General features: G+C 38.8%; 1 protein-coding gene across 1 annotated transcript in view; it reads right to left on the bottom strand.

Annotated features, from left to right (window-relative positions):
- The window catches only part of Mosmo (modulator of smoothened), a 58,040-nt gene extending 44,576 nt beyond the window's left edge, over positions 1-13,464 (bottom strand). The window contains exon 1 of the mRNA XM_076840476.1: positions 13,359-13,464. Within this exon, the coding sequence (XP_076696591.1) occupies positions 13,359-13,464 (106 nt within the window). The remainder of the gene's footprint in view (positions 1-13,358) is intronic.
- Positions 13,465-13,499: the final 35 nt, after the last annotated feature.

Raw genomic sequence — 13,499 nt, 5'->3', positions numbered from 1 at the left:
TTTTTTTCTGAAAATATATTTAGTTAGAAGACCACTCTTCCCATTTCACTATAGTAGTGGTAATATTCTTCTTTTAAGGTAAAAATTTTGACCAGTTGTCTGGGGGCTAGAATTTATATTCCAGTACAATAACATTTACATCTTTAACATAAAACTACATAGTATTTATATTTCAGTTGCTACTATGGCTATTGAAATGATTATAGCTAAGAATCATCAAAAGTTAGTGTCATTAATTTTAGTTGACATTTATATAGTACCATGTGCCAAGTACTTTTAGTATTTTATGTATACGAAAATTTTAATCTTCAGACCTCTGAGGTGTGTTGCCCTAGATCATGCTGCTAGTAAGTCGTACAGGTAGAATTTGAGCCCAGGCTCAAGAGTCTGTGCAGTCAGGTGTAATTCTAAATGTCTTCTGCATTCTTAACTGACATACATATGTTCCTGCTATAGATGGAGGCCACACTAAAGGACAATAAAACTTATATAAGAGGTTGATTTTCTTAAAGCAGACATTTTACATAACTACTGGTATGATTCTAAATGGTTACAGTATGATAGCTACCTACCGGATGGTAAGTAGGCAGATACTAGAAATAGTCCTCTAAAGCTTCCAGAATCATTCCTGTATCAGCAACATTTCAACATGTAAGGGTTTGTCTTCTGATCCAAAAACCACTAAATCTTATCTCCAGGGGGAGTCCAAAAAGTGATCCAGTATGCTGATAAAATCCAATATGCCCAAATGATGGTTTATATTTATTAAACATATTTATTTGTTAATATTTTTGTGGTGCTGGGGATTGAACCTAGGACCTTGGGCATGCTAGAAGCACTCCATCACTAAGCTACACCTTCAGTCCTATATTTGTTTTAATAAGATTCATTAATATGGCTTTTTAAGTGACTTGATGATTTTTAAATTTAAATCAAATCTTCAAAGCATTTTATCTACAGATAAAAAAATTATGAAGAATTTTACATTTTGTTTCATAATATGAGAATGAATAGAACTGTAATATAAACTATCTTATAGGCTACCTGTTATTATCAACCATTTTTTACTTGAACCCTGTTGTTATCTTAGCCAGTTTGGGCTGCTATAACAAAGAACCTTAGACTGATTTGCTTAAAAGTAACAGCAGTTCATGGGATCAGGGTGACACAATGGTTCAATCCTGAGGAGGGTACTATCCTGGGTTGCAGATTGGTGAGTTATTGTATCCTCCTATGACAAAGGGGACACAAATATTTACCCTTTTTTTTTTTTTTTTTTTTTTTTGCAGTGCTGAGTATTGAACCTAGGGCTTTGTGCATGCTAGGAAAGTGCTTTACCACTGAGCCATACCGCAGCCCCAAACATTCCCTCTAACAGTTACTAACCTCAACTAATGCAGTCAAGGTCATGGTTTGCATATTTAGCTTTCTCCAGGAGATCTAGTGTAAGGCCACAGACTATCTCTAGATGTTAGGGAGAAGAAGAAGACTGACAGAATGCTAATGGCTTAGTACAATCTGTCATCATTGCTGGAAAATCCCCAATCCATGTTACTTTTTTTTTTTTTTTTGGTACCAGGGATTGACCCACTGAGCCACATGCCCAGCCCCTTTTATTTAGAGACAGGGTCTTGCTAAGTTTCTTAGAGCCTCACTAAATTGCTGAGGCTGGCTTTGAACTTGAGATCCTCCTGCCTCAGCCTTCAGAGCTGTTGGGATTACAGGTATGCACTTCCATGTTACCTTTGATATAGAGAAGAACACTGACATATAAACATCTGGATAGGCTGCCAGGCACTCTTTTCCCTTAGTGCATGGTGGGAAAAGGCATCAATTTAAGCCTCAGGGGCACTGTTACAGTGTATGTGATAAAAATGAAGCAGGCAACCAGGCATATACCACAATGATATATCTTAGTTTAAAAACATCAGATTGCTTTTAGTGATTGTAAGGTAGGTAAACAATCAATTGTAATATTTACATTCTGGGTATCATATGTGATAAGAGAGCAATCCGTTGATGTGGTCAACAAGAAGGTATAATATGTACCTGTATTGTGGTAGGTGTTTCAGATATATTAACTTTAATTCTTACAACCACCCTTCAAGGTAAGAAGTTATCAACCCCATTTACAGATGCAAAAAATAAAACTCAAGAGGCCTAGTAACAAGCCCAAACCCAAACAGCTGGTAAATATCAGTCAGAATTTGAACTGAGTTCTGACTTCAATCCCCTATTTTTTTTTGGGGGGGGGGCAGTAACAGGGATTGAACTCAGGGGCACTCGACCACTGAGCCACATCCCCAGCCATATTTTGTATTTTATTTAGACAAGAGTCTCACTGAGTTGCTTAGTGCCTCGCTTTTGCCGAGGCTGGTTTTCAACTCTTGATCCTCCTGCCTGAGCCTCCTGAGCCACTGGGATTACAAGTGTGCACCACTGTGCCTGGCTCCACTCCTATACTCTTTTGAACTCTTTCTGCATGAAATTTTCCCCAGAATTCAATATCACATATACTATATATCACATTAAGTGATGGCATTCAGAGGATGAAGGAGAGACAGGAACTACTTTCCAGTTGGAGAAAATAATAAGTATTTTGGTAATTTTTCAGGCACCATCAAAACTATCTACACCCAAGCCAGAATTAGAGCCCAAATTCTTTATAGGCATTCTTCCAAACAAATAAATAAGTCAATTTACCTCGTATCATAACCAAGCTGGTATATAAAATATTGCTTTCTCCTTACTCTTTCTAGCCACAGCCCCCCTCAACAAATAGTAACAATACTAGCCCAGTCTAGTGGCCCATCTCATGGCTACCAATGAGGACCATGCTCCAGCCACTTCCCTCTCATCACCTTGCCTCCCATGGGAAACCATTTACTCATCAGAGTTGCTAATCTCCTCCACCTGCCACACACATAGATGCCCTCCTCAGCTCCACTGTGTTAAGTTAACTCTACCTCCCGAAATCTCTTAAATAAACATTCTCCATAACTCCTCGTTTCCTCCTCTGATAGGGCAATTTGTAAATCAGAAATACAACCTAAATATTGTTGACAAATGTCAGAAGAATCCCAGTGAAGTACCTATATCACACAGAAGGAATGTTTTAAGCTTTGAAGTCAAATGACAAGTTAAAGAACAATAAATTAAAGGGAAATAAACTACATTTTCTTACTTCTTTTTATCTTTTCAAAATACCAAGCTGGACATGGTGGCACATGCCTATAATCCCAGTGGCTCAGGAGGCTGAGGCAGGAAGAAGGCAAGTTCAAAGCCAGCCTCAGCAAAAGTGAGGTGCTAAGCAACTCAGTGAGACCCTGTCTCTAAATAAAATACAAAATAGGGCTGGGAATGTGGCTCAGTGTTTGAGTAATCCAGAGTTCAATCCCTGATACCGCCAAAATTTAAATAAATAAATAAATAAAATCACAAAATAAAACAATTGTTCTGCTTTCTACTATTTTAGTTTTATTATAGAAGTAAATAGCTACAAGGTGGTCTTACTGACTAGCCTAACTTCTTTTAATATTTATTTTTAGTTGTAGTTGGACACAATATCTTTATTTTATTTATTTTTATGTGGTGCTGAGGATGGAACCCAGGGCCTCGCACATGCTAGAGCACTCTACTACTGAGCCACAATTCCAGCAACTCCCCCACCCCAGCTTTAAAAAAAAAGTTTTTAGTTGTATATGGATTCAATGCCTTTACTTGTTTTTATGTGGTGCTAGGATTGAACCCAGTGCCTCACACTTGTGAGGCAAGTGCTCTACTATTGAGCTTCAACTTCAGCCCCTAGCCTAACTTCTTTACTGACCCAAATAATCAACCAGTTAACCTATGAATTAACTTTCCTTTTATAATATTTTCTAAAAGTTGGGAATGACTTTATGGATCTTATTTTCCAAAAGAAAACCAACAATTACTTCTCAAAAAAAAGAGACTGAATTCTGTGGACATGTAGCTACTAAACATTAATTTGATATTATATAACCAAATCCCTTATTTTTACAGTTACCCCACTCTCCAAAACTTCCAATCTTATTCCACAGTCCCTGTTAAAAACCTTTGTGGCAACTGTAACATTTCAAGCTGAGGCTGAATACTACCAAAATCAAAGATCAATAGATCATATTCCTTCTTCTCAAGGAATTTTAAAAGTCTATACCAGAAAATAGGGCAAGTAACTCAAATAACCATGATATAGACGTGCTCCCACAAAGTGTTGCCAAGGTGAAAAATCACTTCAGGTAGGGGACCAAAAAAGATTTTTATGAAGACTGCAATTAAAATCCACTTGGAAGATGGATAGGATGTTGATGAAATATGGACTGGAATTAGTGAGAAGGCACTTCACGCTGAGAATAAAACATAAGAGGACTTAGAGATGAGAACAGAAGTTGTACTTCAGAAACAGTCAGACTAAGAGGGGCTAAGAATGTAGGTCTTTACAGGAGAAAAAAGTGAATCTGAGTTTGGAAAGGTAAATTAGAGTCATACTGTGATCATCTTTGAGTGGTTTTTGTTTTGTGGAAGCAGAAGAGGCACTGAAGTTTTCTCCTGTAAGCACATGCAGTGGTCAAGAGCCAGGATCAGCTCTGTGACCTTGGGCAAGTTAATTAACTTCTCCTCATCTCTATAGGACCGATAACAGCTTGTATACAGGAATGATGTGGGGATGAAAGTAGTAAACTTCTGTAAAGTGTCTAGAACAGTATGTAACAAAGTAAAAGATACATAAGTATTATTATATTTGTTCTTTAGAAAAATAAACTTAGCAGCAATATAAAGAAATGAACTGGAATAGAAACTTCCCTGTTTTCTCTCTGCTTTTACTATTTATCTGCCTTTAAGGACAAGTACTTCCTAAAACTTCCTAATTATTTAAATACTCATTATTAAATGTATCACCTGGTCAGGTATGGTGGCACATATCTGTAACCTCAGAAACACAAGAAGCTGAGGCAGGAGGAGCACACAAGTTCAAGGTTAACCTCAACAAATTAGTGAGATCTTGTCTCAAAAATAAATAACTAACCCACTGAATATCCAGTACGATTTCCACATAGAACATAAATACTTCAAATGCATTAGTTGTAAGTGGAATGAAATCCAGTGGTTTAGGAAATATCCATGGGAAGATATATTCATGGTATTATCAAAACTTTGGTATTTTATTTATTTATTTTGGGATGGTACTGGATATCAAAACCAGGGCCTTGTGCATACTAAGTAAACACTACCATTGAGCTACATCCCCAGAACAATGATGGTACTTTATCAATCAAATGATTACATTTTTGATAGTCTAAGAATTGGTAAACAGTCAATAGAACTGATCTGAATATGGCCTATTTTTGAAAATAATTTCTATTACCATAGCTGAAAGCAGACCCAATAATGTTCCAGGTAAACAACTTACCATGAATATAATGCAAAAGGGAGGGCTTGTAAAATTTTGTTCTACCATTTTTTTTTTTTTTTTTGGCGGGGGGGAGTGTTTACTGGGGATTAAACTCAGGGGCATTCGACCACTGAGCCATATCCCCAGTCCTATTTTATATTTTACTTAGAGACCGGGTCTCAATGAGTTGCTTAGCACCTTGCTTTTTGCTGAGGCTGGATTTGAACTCATGATTCTCCTGTCTTAGCCTCCCAAGCCGATGGGATTATAGGCATGTGCCACAGCACCCGGCTTGTTCTACCATTTTTTACTTGATTCACCCAACTGCATTTTCTTTATTCCTATTTAATCTCTAACTATACAGTAGGATATGGTCCTTAGTTAACAGATCTATATTAAAAGTCAACAGCTGCCTTTTTGCTCAATATATACAATAGCAAGTGTCAAGATGCCAAATGTGACATTTTATTTATAGCAAAACTAGTATAAAGAGACATACAACAGTACAGCCTTTTTCTAATTAAAAATAAATAAGTTTAGTGGTGACTTAGAGAAATGGTTTGCTTCAAAACTGAATTGAAGCCAGGGTGGGAGTGCACAACTATAATCCCAGCTACTCAGGAGGCTGTGGCAGAAAGTTCATAAGTTCAAGGCCAGCTTGGGCAATTTAGTGAGACCCTGTCTCAAAATGAAAAATAAAAAGGCTGATGATGTATCTTACTAATAGAATGCCTCTAGGTTCAATCCCCAATACACACACACACACAGAAAAAGAAAACAAAAGGGGGTGGGATATAGCTCAGTGGTAGAGTTCCCCTGGGTTCAGTCCCCACTACAGAAAAAAAGGAAAAAAAAACAACAATGTGAGCATACACGAAAACTTCCTGTAAGCAACTGTACATGCTGGGTGGTACATACTCAATAATACATGTATCACTGATACCAACACCCAAACTCATATGCTTATTATTTTGTCAACTCCAAAACAAATCTCAAAGGTACATCACATTTTACTTGCTGAGTTTCTGGCAAGGATTCTCCTCTGTACAATTTACAATTAACAAAAGAATACATAGTAACGTTTACATAGATATAATACTGAAAAGTGATTTGGATCCAGGAACTTTAATAAATCTATAGTCAATAAAGGATGAAATAGCCACTACTCTCAGTCTACTGTTACCAAGTGAACAGGTTTGTAATTATTAAACTTTTTAGGAGCTAGTTATTTATTGGGCAAGGAATTCTAGAAAGCACTTGGAAAACATGTAGCTTCAGAGCTTGAAAGCATTATGACAACCAAAAAGATATGTCAAGCTTACATAAACCACCACAAACAGATAAAGCAGTAAATATGAAATTTATATCTACATGCTGTCACTGTTGTTACAGTTCAGCCTAATCTCCTGGTGTACTTAAAGGAGGATATCAAATAAGGTCAGTATATAAATAATTATCTATTCAGGTTGCTTAAGCTATTACTTATAACGTAATGATAACAATTTCATAAATATTAGCACTTCATTATGTGTCCAGATTTCCCCTATAAGATTATGCAAGATGGCCCACTGCTTAAGTATGAGTATAAAAGAGATATAGGAAAAACAAATTCACAAATATGTATTATAAAAGCTAATGGTAACTAGAAGAAATTTTATTCCATAAATTAAAACTTAATTTTCAGTTATACTATTTGCCAGATTTCTATAAAGAAAGAAATATCTCACCTATTTAAAACTTAATTTTCAGAATTTGAAGTGACACAACTGACTCTTAATACTCCAACTACAAAGCTTTATAGGCCGGGCGTAGTGGCACACATCTGTAATCCCAGAGGTTAGAGAGGCTGAGACAGGAGGATCGTGAATTTAAAGCCAGTCTCAGCAACTCAGCACGACCCTGTCTCTAAATAAAATATAAAAAAGGGCTGGAGATCTGGCTCAGTGGTTTAAGCACCCCTGGGTTCAATCCCCACTACCAAAAAAATAAATAAATAATAAAACTTTACAGCTACCAGCTCTTAGATATATTTCTTTAAAAAATAACTTCTGAACTAAGTGATTTCTATAATCCACTGTGGTACTGTGGTTAATACTCTTTAACCTATAGAACAGAAAAGAAAGTTGGGGTCTAAACCTGTACAACAACTAAAGGTGCTAAAAGAAGTCTTGATCAGTTCTGAATGAGGTAATTTTTATTAACAAAAAACCTCCATGATCAGTGACACTGGTGCTTAACCATGATGGACTTAACCAAAACCTGTGCATCCTTTCTACTATGCTAGGCTGCCTATCACTTAGAAAACCTTTTCAACCTGATGCACTCCTTGGATTTGGTACTTACAGGTGTCCCATTAAGTTCACATTACCACCACAATTGTGTAGTCTCTCTGCCCAGATTGGATCCAGCTGGGTTTCAGGAATAGTCAACTACAGACACATCATGTTGCCTTAAATCTCTTTTTGGAAAAAGACAGGGCATATGTAAATAGATAATACAAACGAGAAACACAAAAAATTCAGATGCCTTAATCTTTCTCATTAGTTAAATCTGTTCAATTCAGAGGTCCAGTAGTAGCAAGAAGTTGCTGGTTCCCAAATATAAGTCACATTCTCCAATATCCTCTTTACCAGTAATAAAATAATTTAGCTCCTATTTATTCATTCTTTTTTTTTTTCTTCAAGTGGCTCAAAATACAAGCAGGGAAGAAGGTGCCAGTTTTTGAGATGCCTTAAATACTAACATTCCATTTAAACAAATTAAAAAAGAAAGAACAAGAATGAAAATATTTTTAGGTATGAATATACTAACTTTAACTTACATAACCATTCTAGAGAAATTCTGATTAGATACAAGGGAGAAGTTCTTTCCTGCATATGAAAGAGGCTTTTGAGAAACATCTAGAAATCTTCATAAAAACCCCTATGCAAATCCATCTAGAATGATAGTTAGGCTGGTATAATCCTAAATGGTCACTAAAGTCTTTGCTAAAGAGATGATGCCTTTAATAAAGGGATCTGTGAATCAGAACAGCTTGCTTAACTGTTGATCTTGCTAAAATTAAATAAATGATCTCTCTTTTTTGTTTTTTCACAAAGGCTTTGTCTCTTTAAAGAATGACAGTGAGGTTTAAGAAACTTTCACAAAGCAAAAGCTATCGTTTAAGACTGAAACCCAAATTTTCCCTTCCCTCTTCCAAAAATCTAACAAAAATTCCACCCACTGAGGAATTTAAACCTCGGTAAGATAAATAAAAGTTGTACATAATTAAGACATAGGTAATACTTAGACAAAAAGTTTCCTTTTCTGCAGTGCTGGGGACAGAAATCAGGACCTTGTGCATATTAGGGCAAGTACATTATAACTCAGCTATAACCTCAGCCCCAAAATCTTCTTGAAGGGAGACTTTGTTACATTGAAACTCAAATCTCAAGTGCAAAGTATTGAAATGTGGAGAAAATGTGGAAATGACTATTTCACATCAGCCAGATAGAAAAAGCCTAAGGGATCAAATCAAGCAATGAATGTTAAAGCACTTCAAAACTATAAGGCACTACAAAAAAAGGAAAGTTTCTACACAGCCAGTGTGGTGGCACACACCTGTAATCTCAGCAGCTCTGGAGGCTGAGACAGAAGGATAGAAAGTTTAAAGTCAGCCTCAGCAAAAGTAAGGCGCTAAGCGACTCAGTAAGAGCCTGTCTCTAAATAACATACAAAATAGGGCTGGAGATGTGGTCCAGTGCCCCTGAGTTCAGCCCCCAGTACCCCACTCAAAAAAAGTTGCTACATAATCCACAAGCTATTAGAACAAGAAGAAAATGTTGTCCCAAACAGACAAAAAGAAAAAGAAACATTTTCTCTGGATCTGGACCACTAAAATTAAGACTAAAAACTGTGAGCATCCAAGGTATGGCCCATAATCTTATGGTAATATAGTTTATCAGTTGTGATTTTAGGAAGTTATTTGATCCAGTTTTTGCCATTTGATATTTCATTTCCTTCTGGGGTAGTTTAAGCAAAAGCTGAGGAACAGAGTGCAGAAATGAAAGACTAGAAGAAGAGAAACTGTATAGGAGTGATGAATAAAATTCAAAGCCAAGAGGGTAGACATTTAACTTGCTCTAAGTCTGGATGTATTATTCTTGATGTTTCCTTATATCCAAGAGCACCTAATAAAGAGATGTCATTTCGCACAGTAACAAGTCCAGGGCTCTAACTGCAAAACTGGGATTCTGACACCTGTTCTTATAAACAAGAACAACAATATCTTTTATTGAGCACTTACTATGTGCAAGGCACTTTCTAAATGTTTTACATGGATTAGTGAGGTTAATCACCACAAAACAATGAGATGGCTATTATTTTTATCCCTGTTTTACAGAGGAGAAAACTGAGATAGAAAGGCTAAGGAATTTGAACTAAAGTACAGTACTGGTAAGTAATGGAGTTTGGATTTGAGCCCTGAAATTTCCCTTAAATAGTTCACTGCAGTGGTTTTCAAAATTACATTCACAGAACCTTTTAAATCCCAAGAATTAACCGAAACTTTTATAGAATGAATATGGTACACCAAAGGGAACACATTAACTTTTGCTTTTTCACTTTTGTGCGGACCCTAGAATAAAGCTGGTCCTAGCCTGGCACAGTGGCACATGCCTGTAATTCCAGCTACTTAGAAGACTGAGGCAGAAGGATCATTGGAGGCCAGCCTGAGCAACTGAGCAAGACACTGTCTCAAATATAAAAAACAATAATGGCTGGGGATGTAGCTAAGTGGTAGAGAACCCCAGTTTCAATCCCCAGTATGGGATTGGGAGGTGGGAATGGGAGGGGCAGATAGGCAGATGATGACACGACACTGGTTCTGTTACCTCAGAGAGAGCTTATTGAAACATCTTGTAAAATTATTTCATTGATTTGGAAAAATAACTTTGCACTTTTTTTGTTGTTGTTGTTGTTATTTGATGCCTGCGATTGAACCAGGGGGTACAGTCACATCCTCAGCCTTCTTTTTGTATTTTATTTAGAGACAGGGTCTCACTGAGTTGCTGAGGTTGGCAATCCTCCTGCCTCAGACTCCCAGGCCACTGGGATTGCAGGCGTGCACCACTGCACTGTTTTTTGTTTTTATTTTTAACTCAAGACTGCATCTGTCTGCTCAGGTAAAGTTGAACAGTGAGTGCTCAAGCAAATACTAGGAAAAGTTCAAGTGCATCTTATTACAGAACAAGAGTACAACAATGAAAAGAACATATTATCGCATTCACATATCATAGATTCCAAGCTACCAGATTCATGAGCATGCACCACCATGCCCACCTTATTATTCCCCTTTTAAGCCACAGAATATCTAACTGAAGGGTAGATATGGCAAGAAAAATTGTTAAGAAAAAAAAATCATATCCACTACTCCATTTCAGTCGTACACTCTCACTGTTACACCATGGAGTTTGTGCCCATAATCCTCTATCATGCTACTTTGCCATACAATTATTCCCACCCAGACTGGTCCTCAATATTATTGGGTCCACTGTTCTATTGACTATAAACCATCTGCTACTTGATTGGCCAACCCAACACTGCTTTCCTTTTTTTATTTCTGCTCTTTATCCAGTGGAGCTTTCATAAGCCATCATTACAAAGATACTTTGGCCAACAGCAGGGCATGGTGGCACACACCTGTAATCCCAGCTACTGGGGAGACTGAACTCTGAGACTGCTGAATTCCCTCAGCAATTTAGGGAGACTTCGTCTTAAAAATTAATTAATTAATTAATTAATTAAAAAGGGGGGGAGCTGGGGATGTAGTTCGTGTTAAATTGCCCTGGTATCAATCGTGTGCATGTGTGTATACAAAGATAGTTTGTCCAATACTATATATCTTGACTGCTTTGTCATTTTATTGTATGTATCTGGCAAACCCTAACCTTCAATGACACTTTCTACAGGATCTTACATTAGTACTCTCGATGTTTCCTTATTCCCAAGAACATCTAGAAAATTAACCTACTTCAGCTAACTGGTACCAAAGAACCAACAGGTTATCACATAGTATGTTCCTCACTACCAGCTTCCACAAGGCAGCCATACAATCCTACTATGTTGGCATGCTCTTTCTGCAACGAAACTTTTGTTTGGAACATTCTACTTCCTTCAAACCTTGAACTATCGTCCCTCCCATGTCTGTGGCAATTTACAGTCAATGATTTTGCCTCCAAATCTGAAAGAGTTGTACTCATCCTACCCTTGCTTTCTTTTGAATGAAAGAGAAGTTTGCTATGTTCCATCTTCTCAGGAATATTATACCATTACTTCTTTCTTCTCTTATATAGGTAATACTTTCCTCTCTCAATTATAACAGTCCCAGGGACATTTATTCTATCAGGATTTCACGTAATACTCCTTTACAAAAAGGATCCCTCTGTTAAAAACAGTGAAAATTCATTGTCTCTAAGTCTATAAAGCCCCAAATAAAGTTTCTTAAAAGGAATCACTACACATATAATTAGAATTAAAAACAACAATGGTAATGAGCAGGATGTCACACATAAAATTGCACAAATTGTCTGGAATCACCAACACTTTCAGAAACAGTTACACCAAATTCTAAACCATCCTGATACTTTCTTATAGGCTCTACAATGAAAAGCTCTGCTAAAACTCCACAGCCAAGAAAAGTAACAGAATTCTTTAGTGTAATTTTAATAACCAGTAAATGTGACAGCACGATTTTGTGTCACTAGGTCTAGATCAGGGGAGAGGAGGAAGGGAGGAAGAAGCAACAAATGCCCCAGCTACAGCTTCTTTTTTTAAGAGCTAAAAATATTGCAGGATAAATACAGAACCATAAGTAATACTTAAGAACTAAGTTTGACAGCATAGTGATACATTTTTGTAGCAAACTGTTCATGCAAGGAGCTTGACATTCCCAATCCTCAATATTCCCTTTGCCTGCACTGGATAAGCAGTTAAAAAAAAAAAAAAAAAAAAAACAGACTTATTCCTTAATTCCTGACACCTGTTTACATTAATTAAAGGTTGGGTCTCACAGATCCACAGGAAGGGAGAGAGATGGGGAGGGAGAAGAGATGAACAAGCTGAGAAAAATCTTGCCAGCACATTCACCTGAGATACCCGCCTCTTTCCTGGAGGGCAGCACCTTGCCTCTCCTGTCTACAGCTCCGTGGCGTCACAGCAGCCGCTGCTACTGCTGCTGGGCTGCCTGCAACTCTAAGGTGTTATTTAATTTTGTAACTACTATTAAGACCTCTACAGTGTTTTTGTGATGCGCTGAAATGAAAGATGCTCCATAAAATGAAGTTTATTATTAGTATCATTATAGCTCCCGGGCCTAAAATAAAGCAAAATTATAACCACTTACATTTCAAAGGAAAAATTGGAAGCCACCAGTGTCTCCAGCCCCGCCAAGAGGGCAGGGGATGGGCTAGGGACGGGGGTCTGAGATCCCCAACCTCCTCCACCCGATCTGACCCCCTCAGCTCTCCCTGCACCGCCGCGGGGGGCACCGCTCCCCGGGTGCAGCTTCCTCGGGGAGCTAGGGTGGGGGTCCAGAGTCGGTCCGGCTGCCCCGCTCCCGCCCCAGCCTCTCCGCCTGGATTCTAATTCTCTCTCAGTTTCCTCCAGTCTCCCCCCTCTTTTTAGAATCCGCCCTGCACCCGCTTCTTCCCCGGTGCCGGGCGTCAGCCTTGCCCGGGTCTCCTCGGCCACTTTTTGCACAGGCCAGGGGTGCCGCAGGCGGCCGGGTATCCGTCCCCTCCCCTCGCGCCCGGCTCCGCGGCCCGGCTCTCCGCTCCGCTCCGCCTGCCTCCCCCCAAGCCGGCCCCCGCCCGCGCCGCTCCGGCCGCCTCTCCCCCTCAGCCCGGGTCCCCCCGCCGCCCTCCGCCTCCGCCAAGCCCCCGCCCGGCCCCGCGCGCCCGCCGCTCACCCGCCGACTCCCCGGTGTTGATCCAGTCGGGGTTGGCGATGCTGGCGATGGCGAAGATATCGGCGGCCAGAAAGAGACATCCTGAGATGATGGTCAGTTTATCCATCTCCCCGCCCCGCTCCCCCCACCCCCCGAGCCCCG

The sequence above is a fragment of the Callospermophilus lateralis genome, chromosome 19 (assembly GCF_048772815.1).
Source record: "Callospermophilus lateralis isolate mCalLat2 chromosome 19, mCalLat2.hap1, whole genome shotgun sequence".
NCBI lineage: Eukaryota > Metazoa > Chordata > Mammalia > Rodentia > Sciuridae > Callospermophilus > Callospermophilus lateralis.
This window is presented reverse-complemented; position numbering and strand designations above follow the sequence as displayed.